Source organism: Mustela nigripes, chromosome 6 (genome assembly GCF_022355385.1).
Source record: "Mustela nigripes isolate SB6536 chromosome 6, MUSNIG.SB6536, whole genome shotgun sequence".
NCBI lineage: Eukaryota > Metazoa > Chordata > Mammalia > Carnivora > Mustelidae > Mustela > Mustela nigripes.
Window position 1 is genome coordinate 51,922,428 of NC_081562.1, and position 16,625 is coordinate 51,939,052.

The window sequence follows — 16,625 nt, forward strand, 5'->3', positions numbered from 1 at the left end:
TTAAAAATTCTCTACTACAATAATACATTGATTTGAGATTTCAAATTAAAACCTAATCCATTTTCAGGGGCAGCTGGGTGGCTCAGCTGTTAACGTCTACCTTTGGCTCAGGTCATGATCCCAGGGTCTTGGGATGTAGCCCCGTGTTGGGCTCCTTGCTCAGCGGGAAGCCTGCTTCCCCCTCTCTCACTCCCTCTGCTTGTGTTCCCTCTCTCCCGGTCTCTCTCTCTCTCTCTGTCAAATAAATAAATAAATAATATCTTTAGGAAAAAAAAAGAAAACAAAACCTAATCCATTTTCAGTTTCCCAATGTTCATGTTACTCAAATTTATTTACTCTTTGGGACATGCTATCTTTATGATATGCAGGTTGTGCATAATCACACTTCAATAATCTGGTAAGTCAGAAACCAAGACCGAAATCAGAACCACAACCTTGTTGGATGAAGTAACTTCTTGCTGAGTCCATCCTTTAATATACGACTCTCGATAGATGTTTCAAAGAGAATGTTCCCTTTGGATTTGGATAGCATAAATTTATTGTAGAACTTACACTAAACTAGAATCAGATTTAGAAGAGAAACAAAACTGTCCTTGTATCCAGTAGTCTGAGAATGATTTACCATCACCACAGATATTTCTTTCAAAAGACAACTTTTGTTTCTCAAACTGCTATAACACAGAAAAATACAAACTTTTACATTAAAATTGAGAAATTTATTGATATTTTTTCATGATGGAGTAAGCAGAAATTAAACAAAAAATGTACAGCTTCAAACAGTGGAAATAATCCTAAAATTCTTATGACAGTTACACTTATGGCCAAAGTAAAATGAACAGTTTTTAATAATTAAATCACTTTAAAAATTCTGCTCAATAATTTATCTGAAATTAAACACATGTGACGATAACTGGGTTCTGGGCACCTTGTAAAATGAAATGTCACTTTACCCTTCCCCCAAAATTGTGATCCTAGTAAAACAGTGGTTCAGTTCGGCTCCTCACCCAAAGAAGCCACTTCTCCATACTATCACTTGTAAGCAAGTCAATTATCAGTCATTTCTGATCTGTAAGGATGACAAGTTTGGTTCCACTTAAAAAATGTTTCCAGTAGGCAGTCAGAGATGTAGAACTCAGCCTTACTCAGAAGAGTAGAGGATCAGTATTTCAACATATCAGTCATGGCTTTCTTCTAGAGCTCACTGAGGTCAAATATCCTCATTTAATTATAAATGTTAAAAGGTAAAATTACATCTTAACAGCAGCCAAAAATTTATATCTTTTTTTACGTATTTACAATATTGTACATATTTACATGACCACATCAAATACTGAATTGTAGAAATAAGAGACCATTTACAGAGGCATTCATTTAATGCCCCAGCATTATTTTCTTGTGCAAACTAAAGCTGTTCTCAAACTTCCCAGAAAGCTAAAGACAGTCAACATTGCGAAGGCCGCCATCCATGGTTAAAGAGCCAAACCTAAAACACAAAAGAAAAAAGGAAATTAGATGATTCCTTTATTTGGCCCTAACACTTTAAAGAAGAATATAGGAGACTTTTCACATGAGTAAGCTATTAAAGAGTTTAAGCAACTATGATTTGCTCTATTTCTTACTGAAACACAGTGGTATTATTATAAATATGTGAAAAAAAAAAACCCCAATCAGTGGCTTGGAAGGACTTTAAAAAATAATAAAGATATTTATTTATTTATTTGACAGAAAGAGAGAGAGCGAGCGAGCAAGCACACAGACAGGGGGAGGAGCAGAGGGAGAGGGAGAAGCAGGCTCCATACTGAGCAGGGAGCCAATGTAGGACTTGATCTCAGACCCACCCCAGATCATGACCTGAGTCAATGGTAGATACTTTTTTTTTTTAAGATTTTATTTATTTATTTGATCACAAGTAGGCAGAGAGGCAGGAAGAAAGAGAAGTGGGGGAAGCGGGCTCCCTGCTGAGCAAAGAGCCCGATGCGGGGCTCAATCCCAGGACCCTGAAATCATGATCTGAGCTGAAGGCAGAGGCTCAACCCAATGAGCCAACCAGGCGTCCCTCAATGGTAGGTGCTTAACCGACCGAGCCACCCAGGAATCTAATCCAGAAAATGGTTTAGGTTTTAATATGGAATCTCAAATCAATGGGAGGACTTCTTAAGAGAAAAGGATGAGGGATGTGATCTAGGAAGTATTAGGAAAAACTGGGTAAATTTTTTTTGGTGGGGTGGGATTTAGAAAACCAAAGGTAAGAAGTTGGGAGTAAGTGTGACATCTCAACGGAGAGTAAGGAATGCAACTTTGCTGTTCTAGAGTTATTTCAGGGGCCAGCAGGAAGTAAAGTTGAGTGAATGAGCTGGGCCAGAGTATTCTATTCTTTGAATTCAAGTGTGAATTTAGATTTGACCTTTTAGGTAACAGGAGTTTAGAAATTTCTGAGCTGAAGGAGTATGTCAGTAGATAGTGTTTGGGAAGATTGTTTTGGCTATAATAGCCATGACATATGGGAAAAGCCTAGTCTTAGGAAGATAGGTGGTAGGTTATCATGACAGCTCCTAGGTGATAATCTAGAGGAAGGAGGTTTGATGAGGTCAAGAGGGGGAATATGGAAACATTCTCAAGGAAGATCACTAAACTTGATGAAAGGCAGCAAAAGGGTTAGTATCTAAAATAACCTATGTTCAAGGGATCAGGAAAAAGGTGGCTCCACTGAAGAGACTGAGGAAATTGGAGGGGAAACTAAGTTGGGAAGGGTGGTATGATGTGATTTTAGATACAAAAGAAATGAAGTGATAATGAGACAGCCACATGGAGACAGTGGTCAAGACCTGGAGTCCATCATTAGCTCTGGCAAAAATCCGTAAGCGGTCATTTGACATTTAAGCTGTGACAATGCCATGTTATATCACACATATATTGTCAAATAAATTTGCAAATAAGACAGGGGAAAGTGACTTATGGGACACGTTTTAATAAGTGGGATTTTACGTCACAAGGCAGAAGAGATTCAATGTAAGTTTGTGAAAGCATATCTTAATAGTCTTTTCTTGCTGATATTTAGCTCAAGTTGTGAAAAAACTAAGTTGGGTACTATAAAAAGTTTAGATAATTACTATGTAATTGCTATAAACCAACAGAAAAATAGATTTTAAAACCAAAAGGCAATTCACACACACAAATCTGAATAAAACATAAAAAGATGCTTTCATATCACTATTAACCAAAGAAATGCAAATTAAAACAAGGTATCAGTTTTAACCAACTAAATCAGCATACATTAAAAATGGGTCACATTAAAAAAAAAAAAGGTAACATTTGGGGTGCCTGAGTGGCTTAGTCGATTAAGCCTCGGTCTCTTGATTTTGGCTCAGGTCATGATCTCAGGTTTGGGGGATCAAGCCCCGCCTCAGGCTCTGAGCTCACCAGGGCATCTGCTTGAGATTCTCTCTCTCCCTCTCATTTTGCCCGCCTCTCACTTGGTGCATGTGCACTCTCTCAAATAAATATTTTAAAAATAATGATTCTAAATTTGTTTATTTAAAGAGTGAACAAGCATGGGGACCAGCAGGGGGAGAGAAATCTTCAAGCATATTCCCTGCCAAGCACAGAGTCCAAGGCAGGGCTCAATCTCCTGAACCTGAGATCATGACCTGAGCCCAAATCGGGTGGTATGCTTAACCCACTGAGCCACCCAGGAACCCCAATAAATTACAATTCTAATGAGAAGATGTATGAAAAATAATGTGCAAAAGATTTTCAGTTTCACAAATGGATTCAAATTAGCAAATAATTCTATTAACCAGTGCTACTATATAATGGAATCAATCACAGTTGACTTGTCTTTATCCAAGCAACCCCAAACACATTAAAAGGCACCATGGAAATCACAAAACAAAAGGGTTCTGACTTTATATCCTTTCCCCACTACTTTAACCTAATGATACAGGAAGACAGACAGGTACAAATATAGATCTATATGTATTCTACTGCATATAAAATCACAGGGCAGAGTTAATATTTGCATTACTTACCTTTCTAAGATATGATTATTTTCAGCAAGTTCTTTAACCACCCCTTCCATTTCTTCCTTCAATTTCTTCATACTATACAAACAAAACAAGTATCAATGTCTCTGCTCAAGAAAGTATGCAAATGTTTTAGAATTCTATTAATATGTTTTAGTACTCTAGATTGGACTAAGCCATTAAATACCATTAACAAATTTATTCACAACAAATACCAAAAATTTCAAAATAAAAGAGCAAGATTGCAAACTGAAATAAAAATGAATGAAAACATCATAGTTACCAAATAATAAATCTCTTACCCAAGAGTCATTTCCACTAATGTATTAGAACATGGATAAATTGGGGTCATGGTATGTTTGATTCCACTGGAGGCTGCAAACATTTTCTGGGGCAAAGTTTCTTGTAACTGAAACATCAAAAATACCTACATCAATCACTGAACAAAGTATAAACTACAGATCTTACATTAAAGGTTACACCTTTTTTTGCTTTTGTTTTTTTAAAGATTTGATTTATTTATCTGACAGAGAGAGAGCACAAGCAGGGGGAATGGCAAGCCCAGAGACAAAGGGAGAGGGAGAAGTAGGCTCCCTGCTGAGATCCCAAGACCATGGGATCAGGACCGGAGCTGAAGGTAGATGGTTATTAACTAACTGGAGCCACCCAGGTGCCCCAAATGTTACACAATTTAGTAAGCCCTTATAGCTTTAAATTTTAATATCAAATCTGTGAATGATACAGTACTTAAACCACCACTTTAAAAAAGGTTATTTTCATAGATGATTAAAAAGAATGGTCTATCAGATGCTTTTAAAAATAATTTTTAAATTTTTTATTTTATCAGATGCTTTTAAGTGTAAAATACCTAAGTTCTGAAAATTTGGTTCAAAACACATATTACAAATGGGCAAACAGAACTGAATATAAGGCGTATTAAATCGTATTTCTCTCTTTTCAATCATTTCAAATATAAGCTGAGAAGAAATGTATTTTTTCCTAATAGGAAAAAGATTTTTTTTCTGGACACTTTTGATAGTTATACCTCATTTGTATAGTCTTGATACTTTGATACTTCTTCTTCAATATCAAAACACTGATTAGTTAGGGATAATAACTGTTTCCTAAGATGAAGCATCTTTCTAAAAACCAAAAAGAATCAATTAGTAAGCAGTCTAATGAAATACTATCTTACTTACAATATACAATGTACACTGAATTGTACTTTGCACAGTCAGCCACTAAAGTTCCTTACCTCATCCATTCTTCTGACTTATCCAAAAATGCTTCATATTTTTTAACACATTCGTCTGTAAAGTGGGTCATAGCTTTTGTTGCATGGTAATACAGTTTTTGCCTATAATTTAGAAATAATCACATGCTTAAACCAATGTGATGGTTTCTACTGCCAATATTAAAAAACTTTTTAAATACATAAAATTTATGTTTCTTAATAATGACTATTCTGGCTTTAGAATATGGATAGTAGAATGCCAAAGGTTTCTAAGATAGGCATTATAGCAGCAAGATGTGAAAGAGAAGGTTCATGATGGAGAATGGTCAGAAAATATTTATTTAATGAAGTTAAGGTTAAGAAAGTGGTTAATTCTGTCCTTGCCTATGTTCTCTATTCTCTATCCTTCTGCAATCAAAGCACATGATGTAGAAGATTCCCTTCTACATCATTCTCCCTTTTCCTTAACCTCTCAACCAGACAAAGTGGGCCTCAAATATGTGCACACAAAGTAACAATTCTGTAAAGCCAAGATTAAAAATGTACTTTTTATCTGAATTAATTTCAACTTTTAAGAGGAACTGCATTAATTACATAACCAGATAACCAGAAGTAATTATTAAACATGATAATGACACTTACTTATCGAATTTGTGGATCTGTTCTTCATTGTAAGCTAATCCTAAAAATAAGAAATATCACTTCTGCAAATATAGAATCACAAAATCATGCACACTTCTTTTTCTTTTGAGAGTATGACTTCGAAAAAGCTAAGAGTTTAGAGTAGATGACACAAATTTACAACCCATGGGTTAGATATATAGCTTACAAACATTTTTAATTGATCTCTACAGTGTTAACATAAAAAAAAAATTAACTGCCAACATTTAAAAAAATCAAATATTTCTTTCTTTTAAAGATTTATTTATTTATTTATTTATTTATTTATTTAAGTGATCTCTACAACCAATGTGGGGTTCAAACCTATGACCCCGAGATAAAGAGTTGCTTGCTCCACTGACTGAGCCAGCCAGGTATCCACAGGATATTCTAACAAAATCTGTATTTCCAGCTCTCTTAAGGATAGGAAGATTTTGGTGCAATGAATTTCATGAATCTGAGTAGTGACTCTCCCCTTCATATGGGTATCTCCTCTCTTCTCCTCCTCCTCCAATCTCGTTCCCTTTTGTTACATGTTCTCTAGAGATTTTAGAGTTCAGAACCCTTAATTAAAAATACTCAAAAAACATTGGTTTTAAGAATAATTTTTAGTATATTCAACCTCCTTCCCAACAGAATCAATTCTCTGAAATAAGGATCCACCCTTATAAATATACCAAATTAATTCACCTGAATTACAACTAGTAGAGCTGATTCATTAGATTAATAAAAATTTTACTTACTACGTTCTGCTTTGTCTTTTTTGAACTGATAGTAAATCTCTGTGATGCAATTTAGCAGGACTTGTAGCTTTTCTACACTATATAAGGAAAAAAAAATCCAAATAAATTAATTGAGTCAATGTGAAAAAGGACATTTAATAATAAGAGCAGACACTACCCATAAAATTATATAACCTACTGTCTATCTTTTGGATGAGTGCCTTCTTGATGGGCCCATGTATCTGCCAGCAATCCACCTGGAGATAATTTGCTTTCGATATCCTGAAGACTGGTTTCTATTGTTCCCTGAGAACTGGAAAGCTAAATAAAACCAGTGGGTTCAGATCCAGATTAGCAAAATACAGAAATGATACACTGCCAATGGAGTCTACAGTCTGAATCATATTTTTTTTTGTAGATTATGGCAATTAAAAGCAAAAAAAAAAATTTTTATTTATTCATAAGATTATTTATTTATTTGACAGAGAGAGAGAGAGATGACAAGCAGGCAGAGAGGCAGGCAGAGAGAGAGGAGGAAGCAGGCTCCCTGCTGAGCAGAGAGCCCGATGCGGGGCTCAATCCCAGGACCCTGGGATCACAACCCGAGCCGAAGGCAGCTGCTTAACCCACTGAGCCACCCAGGTGCCCCTATTTTTATTTTTAAATGCAAGGACAGTTTCTTGGTTTGATTTTCTACAGAGTATCACATGATAATAAAATAAGAGATTAACTAGTATTAATACATCTTATAAAGCATTTCTTACTCTAAATATCCTTTCTTAAAAAAACATGGAAAATACTTTCCATCATTCAATTAAGCTTGGTTCTTTACCTGTAAAATATGGTTAATACTCTGTATCTCATAGAGTTGTTGCAAAAGTCAAATAGAACCATTAGCATAGTTAACCATTAGCATAGCAAACCAATGACTGTCATAATTTTGTAAATACTTACTCTCAACAATTTGGTGTGTATGTCTGAAATTTCACCTAATTCTGCTGCTTCTAGGTTGATCTTCATCAACTTTTCATAACTGTATAAACAACAATTATGGAAAAATTAGCATAATGAATACATATATTTTAAAAGATGTTTTATAAATTGTATCTGAGTTTTTATGACAACTATTTGAGAATAAAATATTAAATGCAAAGCCTACAAGCAAAGATTCCAAAAAAAGTTGATGTCTCTGTAAAGAAGGAATTTCCAACAGTCTATGCCAAGAAAACAGTCAAAATACTAGACTGCAGAATGCCGGTCAATAGTACACACTGATTTCATTTGTTATATTTCCTCTGCAATATAAATAATACAGCCCAGGAAAATCTTAAAATATTCTGTTTCAAAAAACAGTCTCAGGGATAAGGTAAATTAATAAGTACTAGTAAACTAAAAGTAACCCCCAAATTCTGTAAATCCTAACAAAACACAGTTCTAGAACACCCCTTACCACTTCCTTTGTTAACTGCAGTTTTGTATTTTCCTATTCAGAGTGGCTGCTTTTGCAAGGTTAAAAAATGAGACATTTCTATGTCAGATTACCTTTTCCTTTGTAAAGGGTAGGAGAAAATGTCACCAATGTTCTTTTCTTACCGAGAAGACTCAATTTTGTCTTTGCAAGGAATTAACTTAATCTAAGGTTGTATCTTAATACAAATATTTGCAGAGCATACTGTATGATGCCAAGGATAACTAAATAAATGAAAGAGAAATGGGACAATATTTAACATTTTAACCAGTATTAGTATGGAGGTCATCTACTCACACTTTCACAGTTTTTTCAATGTTTCTGATGCAGAAATCCAATGTGATTACAACTTCTGTCTTTTTGTGAACAGTTTCATTATAATCATCTTTAACTAATTCTCTAAAAAATAATAATATTCTCATTAGTTCATCTAATGAATGATTTTTTTTCTAAAAACATTCAATTTATTTGCCAGAGAGACAGACAGCAAGAGAAGGAACACGAACAGGGGGAATGGGAAAGGGAGAAGCAGGCTTCCAGCTGAGCAGGGACTTGATCATAAGACCCTGGGATCATGACCTGAGACAAAGGTAGATGCTTAACGACTGAGCCACCCAGGTGCCCTTTTTTTTTTTTTTAAGAATTATTTGTTTTCTCCTATCACTAATTGCACTACTGTTACTATTGTTCAGACAAATTTATTAACAATCTTGTTATATTATGAAAGCCAGTTCATCTACCCACTGCCTTGGGCTGAGTCTTGCCAATTCACTTTTTATTACTGAAAGCATCACTGTGACCCCTATGCTTTTTCAGGACACAAACTATTAATTACTACTTATTAAGAGTTTGGAAATCTAAGGCATTAAAATTATATTAAGGAATTAAAAAATCTATAATCACATGAATAAGCTAAACAGCATTATGCCTTATACCACCAGAATTAATTTTAATTACTATTACGATCTCTCAAGAAGCAGAATGACATAGTAAATGATAAAACTGGAGGGCTTTTGGTTTACATTTAAGGTCAACAAACCAAACCTGTTTTTGCTAAGGATGACATTTATATTTTCAAAGGTTATAAAAACAAAGTAAAAACAAAGAAGAGAGGGGTGCCTGGGTGGCTCAGTCATTAAGCATCTGCCTTCGGCTCTGGTCATGATCCCAGGTCCTGGGATTGAGCCCCACATCGGGCTCCTTACCCAGCACAAAGCTTGCTTTCCCCTCTCCCATTCCCCCTGCTTGTGTTCCCTCTCTTGCTGTGTCTCCCTCAGTCAAATAAATAAATAAGATCTTTAAAAAACCCCCCAAAAACCCAAAGAGAACTTATGGAGCTCATGGAGTCTAAAATATTCATTAACGGAAAAAGTTTACCAACAGTGATCTATCTTAAAAACTATTAAAAAAAATTAAAAAAAAAAACCCCAAAACCAAAAAACAAAGCAAAAAACTATTTTCTCATGGCTTACTAAACTACAAGTTACGAGGTAAAAGAAATCCAAGCTTTATGGAGCAGTGACTGTGGTAGATAACAACCGCATGAACGTGAGAGAATAAGTAACAATACAAAAGTAAACAAAAGTAAATTTACAGTACAAAATTAAGTAAATTTACTTACAAAAGTAAACAGAATCAACACTTAAAAGAGTTTTCTAGAAATCATTTAGTAAAAATGAAGAGGCTTTTTAACAGAAAGAAAAAAAGCATAGGCTTACAAGCTGGGTATGTGAACACCTAAAAAACCCCATCAATTTATGGATTTAACACAGAGGTGACAGGCAAAAAAAGTGTCATTCTTCTTTCTTCTTAAAGCACCAGCAGAATGAGAATGATGAAACACTTCATACATGTTTTTGCAAGAAAGGATGAATAGGTGTGAGGCAGATATACATAAACTGTCACAAGCATGAAAGCCAAGCGGCATTATGAGCCCAGGGAACATGAGGCCAGTAGTATGTGTATATAAAATTCAAAAGCCTCAAATGATGTATAGAAACTGGAGGCACGACGTTCAAGGGAGACTATTTGTTCTCTGGTTCTAGCAGGTGAAAGACAGCATCTACAAATCATGAAAGGTAAAAAAGGTCAAGTCATACTCATCCACAGAACATTACTTAGGATTACTTTCAGTGAAGAGAATACTTAACTAGATGATCAATATTCTGACCTAGAATAACTATATTAAGTGAATTGGTAAAAAAGAAAAAGTTTTTTATTGCTTGTCAAAGTGAAGTGTGTATTTCACTGTATAATTTCACTTACATGAACAGTCTAGAATAGGCAAATCTATATAAATAGAAAGCATATTTGTGGTTGCCTGGGGATAGGAGGTTATGGGGGAAACAGGGTGTGGCTGCTCATGGGTATAGGATTTCTTTTTGGGGTGACAAAAATAATTTATAATGAGTGGTGATGGCTGCACAACTCTGTGAATGTACTAAAAACCACTGAATTATACACTTAAAAATGGGTGAACTAAACAGTATGAAATTGCAGCTCAATAACGCTATTAGAAAAATAAAGTTGAATGTACACTTCATTTGGGAAAAAGGCAAGAAAGAAAGGAAGATTCTGAGGACATAAACTCTAGAACAAGTACAGATTTTACTGCATCATAATAATGCCAAAGCCAGGGCAGCTGGGTAGCTCAGTCAGTTAAGTGTCTGCCTTTGGCTCAGGTCATGGTCCTGGGGTCCTAGGGTCCTGGTGTCAAGCCCTGTGATGGGCTCCCCTGCTCAGCAGAGAGCCTGCTTCTCCCTCTCCCTCTTCCCCTTGCTCATGCTCTTTCTCTCTCTCAATTAAATAAATAAAATCTTAAAAAACAAAACAAACATAAAAACAAAAAATGACAAAGCCTACCAAGACAGTGAAATGACAGCCCCAGTCAAGGTCCTTGGAAAAAGATTTTATTTACCATTACATTGTACAGTGTGGTATGTTTTAAAATTCAGATACTATTTGTCCTATCTGTCTCACAAGGTTGTTGTAGGTATCAAATGAAAAAAAGAGTTGCTAATTTTTTTTTTTTTAAAGATTTTATTTATTTATTTGACACAGAGAGAGAGACATCACAAGTAGGCAGAGAGGCAGGCAGAGGGAGAGGGGGAAGCAGGCTCTCCACCAAGCAGAGAGCCCGACGTGGGGCTCGGTCCCAGGACCCTGAGACCATGACCTGAACCAAAGGCAGAGGCTTAACCCACTGAGCCACCCAGGGGCCCCAGTTGTTAAATGTTTTGTGAACAAATGTATCATCATAAAACCCAAGGGACAACTGGCTGGTTTTGCTGGTAGAGCATGTGACTCTTGATCTCAGGGTCACTGAGTTCAAGCCCCACTACTGCAGGCAGAGATTACTTAAAAAACAAAACAAAATGAAACAATAAAAACCCCCAAGAACTTAACCCTACCTAGTCTGAAGAGGTAAAGTATCAATGATGGAGTGGTTACCACTTATTTTCAAATTTCAATTTCTTACTTACATCAACCATCGTATCCCCTTTCGCATTAATTCCTGATAAAGCAGCAAGGTACTGGCAACTTTACAGGCATAACACACAACTCCTGTTATTGCCTAATGAAGAAACACAATATTTGGTGCTAACTGTGGTACAGGATAAAAAAAAAAAAAAACTTCTACATAACAACTTTCCAGCTTATATATTTTTACATATAAAATATATAAATATATGTATAAATAAATCATTTAAGTGAAAAATTTCCTAGATCACATACACATATGTAAAGATAATACATTTTACTGTTTCCACTATTGATAATTTTAATTCACATGTTTACAGAATAATTTTTTTTCATAGTAATTTAATTAAATACTAACCTTAGCCATGCTAGCATCCCCATCTAAATCGTAACGTGGATGTACTTTAGGGAGGGAAACTGAAATATGAAGTAAAATAATTAAAATCAGAAATAAATCATTTTGAATAGGTTACTATATCCTTTATATAGCAATTTTCAAAATTAAACATTAACCCCTAAATTAAACATTAGTAGCAAAACTCTTTAAAGTTCTTTTTTTTTGGACAACTATTTATTTATTTGAGAGGGGGAGAGAGACACTGAGAGAAAGAGAGAGAGTGAGCATGCATACACAGGAGCAGGGGGAGGAGAGAAGGAGACTCCCTGCTGAGCAGGGAGCCTGAAGCAGGGCTTGATCCCAGGACCCTGGGATCATGACCTGAAGGTAAACACTCAACCTACTGAGCCACCCAAGGAGCCTCAAAGTTCTTTTCCAGGTTAAAAAAAACAAAAACTCACTTGAAACAACACTCAATCCTTAACAATGAAGAAATTACCTGAAATATTTCTAAAGAGTTCAGTTTTTTCTTAAATGTTTTTCTACACAATAAGCTCAATGCTTCTCTTTTTAGATCTAAATCAAATCCCAAAGACCCAAACAGAAAAGTAAAAATCTGGGGGCTTTAAAATCTTTAAAAACAACAAAAAGATAAAAATCTGGGTAAACCAAAAGAATGAACAAGGGAAATGAGCACACAAGTCAAAAAAGAGAAATATATCTAGTGGATAAACACATGCTAAAATGTGTTTGGTCTTAACAGTGGTTAGAGAAATATAGAATAAATGTCTGCTAAATTTTAAGAGAATGAAGAAAATAGTAATACATTCTCCTGGCAAGAGCACAACAAAACAGAATCTCTCTGAAAGTATCAGTAAAATGTGAAAAATAAAAAAATAAAAAATATAAATGGCAAAAAAAAAAAAAAAATCTGGGTAACCCTCACCCACCACCGGTAAGATTAATAATTTAAGATCTCAAAATGTAGGGGCACCTGGGTGGCTCAGTGGGTTAGGCTGCTGCCTTCAGCTAGGGTCATGATCGCAGGGTCCTGGGATCGAGTCCCGCATCGGGCTCTCTGCTCAGCAGGGGGCCTGCTTCCCTTCCTCTCTCTCTGCCTGCCTCTCTGCCTACTTGTGATTTCTCTCTGTCAAATAAATAAATAAAATCTTAAAAAAAAAACCACAAAACTCAAAATGTAGATCTAATTTTTCTTAGACTCCAAAGCCTGGCAAAATGTCCTAGTCACACTGGACACAATAAACATTTGCTCATATTTATGATATAAAAGGTTATTTTGAGTGTTAGTAAAATACTAAAAGCAGAGAGCTACAGTATAACATACATGGCAAACTATTTTACTATTTTTTTTTAAGGATTTTATTTGTTTATTTGACAGAGATCACAAGTGGGCAGAGACGCAAGTAGAGAGAGAGAGAGAGGGGGAAGCAGACTCCCCACTGAGCAGAGAGCCCAATGCAGGGCTCGAATCCAGGACCCTGGGATCATGACCTGAGCTGAAGGCAGAGGCTTTAACCCACTGAGCCACCCAGGTGCCCCTTACCATTTTTTTTTTAAGATTTTATTTATTTATTTGACAAACAGAGATCACAAGTAGGCACAGAGGCAGGCAGAGAGAGAGGGAGGGAAGCAGGCTCCCTGCTGAGTAGAGAGCCCGATGTGGGAGTTGATCCCAGGACCCTGGGATCATGACCTGAGCCAAAAGCAGAGGCTTTAACCCACTGAGCCACCCAGGCGCCCCTCTTAACATTTTTTTTTTTTAAAGATTTTATTTATTTATTTGACAGAGAGAGAGAGGGAAGCACACTCCCTGTTAAGCAGAGAGCCTGATGCGGGGCTCGATCCCAGGACCCTGAGATCATGACCTGAGCCAAAGGCAGAGACCTAATCCACTGAGCTGCCCAGGTGCCCCTATTTTACCATTTTTTGAAACAATATTGAAGGTCAAATTCTGTAGTCCTCAAAGACTCTTCAATTTTATTACTAGTCTCATTCAACTAATTTACAAAATAGTATTTATGAAAATTCTACATTACTATCATCATCAAGCTAATTTACAAAATATTAGTATTTATGAAAATTCTACATTACTATCATCATCAAGCTTTATGAAGATGCCAACTATTTCTACAGATCATTTTTTTTAATGGCTAGAAGTATCACTAAGAAAATCTCCACTTACTTTTCTCATATATCAATCCTATGGTATTCAGAGGTTCCCGACTTACTACAAAGATGGGATTTTCTTCCGTCGTTTTAGGGAAATGCTGTACCAGTCTTCCAGGTTCAACGACTAAACGTCGTCCCTCATATATAAGTTCTTGATTTGAAGAAATAATTTTGGTTTGTTTATACACCAGTTCATGAAATACAGTAGCACTGTGTGAGAAAAATTCAAAAGGACAACATAATTGGGGTGGAGTAAGAACTTTTAAAATCTTTTTTTTTTTTTTTTTTTTTTTTTTTTTTTTTTTTGTGCTGAGTATAACAACATTCATTTCTACGTGATACTTCAGATCATGGGCAGTCTATAGAAACACTGCTTTGTTGATGTGGGTACTATGATGTCTATTAAACTGAAAATTCCACATAACGTGTCTAGACAGCTATCAATTCCAAAATACTTTTATGTCTGAATAACCATGTTGGATATGTGTAAGATACAGGATTCTTAATGTTTACTAATGGGAACATGGCAGATCACTTTGGAGCATGGACTCTGGATCAGACTACATGGGTTCAAATTCCAGTTCTACTTACTTGCTGAATTACCTTCAGTTACTTAACTACTTTATGCTAAGTTTCCTCATTTTTATAAAACACGAGCAGTATCACCCACCTCACAGAACCATGGAAGATTTAATCCCTTTAACAGCTGAGAACAGTCTCTGAGATGTGATTGTAGAATATGTTAAATGAATGAATAAAACCAGATTGTTTTCAAAATGATATTTTGGGGAAAAAGGCAGATTCTCCCTGAACAGACCTATGCAATCAAAGAAACATTTCATCAGCAATGCTGTGATTTGTCTCAGGCTTGGGTGGACTTTTTTTATGTTCAAATGTATTCTGAAAATGAAACAATGGCCAGCACATATGATATATCTTTAAATCTTTTTAAAAATATATTACTTATTTATTTGAGAGAGAGAGAGAGCACAAGTCAGGGGAGGAGCAGAGAGAAAGGGACAAGCAGACTCCCTGCTGTGCTCAGAGCTGGACTTGGGAACTCTGCGCTCAATCCCAGGGCCCTGAGATCATCATGACCTGAGCCAAAATCAAGAGTCCGCTGCTTGACTGACTGAACCATCTAGGTGCCCCTATGATACACATTTATTCATGCTACTACATACCAAAACAAAGATGAATAATACACACCTACCTGTTATATTAATATTTTATTATATTGATGTTATATTTAATGTTTATATTATTATTATACATGTTACATATTAAAATCTAAAATATTATTTTATCTAATTGATTTTAGTCCTTGATAAATTAATTGCCAGTAAAGGTCTCTTTTTGAGTTTTATGAGACATCAAAACTGCTATCTGAATCTCCTCAAAACAGACACTGAGGTACATAGAATGGGTGTAATGTTTTTTTTCCCTTCATTTTATTTTATTTATTTATTTTTTAAATAAAAGATTTTATTTATTTGACAGAGAGAGATCACAAGTAGGCAGAGAGGCAGACAGAGAGGGAGGAAGGGAAGCAGACTGCCCGCTAAGCAGAGAGCTGAGGTAGGCTCGATCCCAGGACCCCGGGATCCTGACCAGAGCTGAAGGCAGAGGCTTCAACCCACTGAGCCACCCAGGCGTCCCTCCCCTTCATTTTATCTATTTATTTATTTTTATTTTTTAAAAAAGACTTATTTATTTATTTGACAGAGATCACAAGCACGCAGAGAAGCATCCAGAGAAAGAGGAGGAAGCAGGCTCCCCGCTGAGCAGAGAGCCCGATGCGGGGCTCAATCCCAAGACCCCGGGATCATGACCTAGCTGAAGGCAAAGGCCCTAACCCACTGAGCCACCCAGGCACCCCGCTCCCCTTCATTTCAAAAAACATTTGAGATCACTGTAGATTCAAGCAGTTTTGTTTTTTTTAAGATTTTATCTGACACACAGAGAGAGACAGAAACACAGTGAGAGAGAGAACACAAGCAGGGGGAGTGGGAGAGGGAAAAGCAGGGTTCCCACTGAGCAGAGAGCCCGATGTGGGGCTCGATCCCAAGACCCTGGGATCATGACCTGAGCCAAAGTTAGCTGCTTAACAACTGAGCCACCCAGGTGCCCCGATTCATGCAGTTCTAAGGAAAAAATACCCATTGATATTGTATACCCTTTGCCCAGTTTCCCCCAATGGTAACATCTTGCATATATTATAGTGTAATATTATAACCAGGATATTGATTCTTATATAGTCCACCTATGATTTCAGATATCCCTAGTTTTACATGTAAGTGTGTGTATTTAGTTATATGCAGTTCTATCAAATTGGTAGATTTTAAAAAATAATATAGGCATAATGTGTGTTTTTTTTAAGGTAAAACAAATACTTATTTCTCCAACACCTAATATGGGGTTTATGCCACATATATAAATAATAGCACACTGATTATATTTAAGATACATGCTTTAATGTTTTTTAAGTGACAGGGTAATACTCTTAAGTTTT

The 16,625-nt window shown here is 36.0% G+C and overlaps 1 protein-coding gene across 2 annotated transcripts in view; it reads right to left on the bottom strand.

Annotated features, from left to right (window-relative positions):
• Nucleotides 1–694: 694 nt before the first annotated feature.
• The window catches only part of TBK1 (TANK binding kinase 1), a 49,180-nt gene continuing 33,249 nt past the window's right edge, over nucleotides 695–16,625 (bottom strand). For both annotated transcript variants that reach the window (XM_059402549.1, XM_059402548.1), the window contains 13 exons: nucleotides 14,127–14,323; nucleotides 11,945–12,003; nucleotides 11,589–11,680; nucleotides 8,404–8,505; nucleotides 7,593–7,671; nucleotides 6,838–6,959; nucleotides 6,660–6,736; nucleotides 5,899–5,938; nucleotides 5,278–5,379; nucleotides 5,068–5,164; nucleotides 4,325–4,431; nucleotides 4,029–4,100; nucleotides 695–1,483 (listed from right to left, as the gene is read on the bottom strand). In XM_059402549.1, coding sequence (XP_059258532.1) covers nucleotides 1,432–1,483; nucleotides 4,029–4,100; nucleotides 4,325–4,431; nucleotides 5,068–5,164; nucleotides 5,278–5,379; nucleotides 5,899–5,938; nucleotides 6,660–6,736; nucleotides 6,838–6,959; nucleotides 7,593–7,671; nucleotides 8,404–8,505; nucleotides 11,589–11,680; nucleotides 11,945–12,003; nucleotides 14,127–14,323 — 1,198 coding nt within the window. In that variant the 3' untranslated portion in view covers nucleotides 695–1,431. The remainder of the gene's footprint in view (nucleotides 1,484–4,028; nucleotides 4,101–4,324; nucleotides 4,432–5,067; nucleotides 5,165–5,277; nucleotides 5,380–5,898; nucleotides 5,939–6,659; nucleotides 6,737–6,837; nucleotides 6,960–7,592; nucleotides 7,672–8,403; nucleotides 8,506–11,588; nucleotides 11,681–11,944; nucleotides 12,004–14,126; nucleotides 14,324–16,625) is intronic.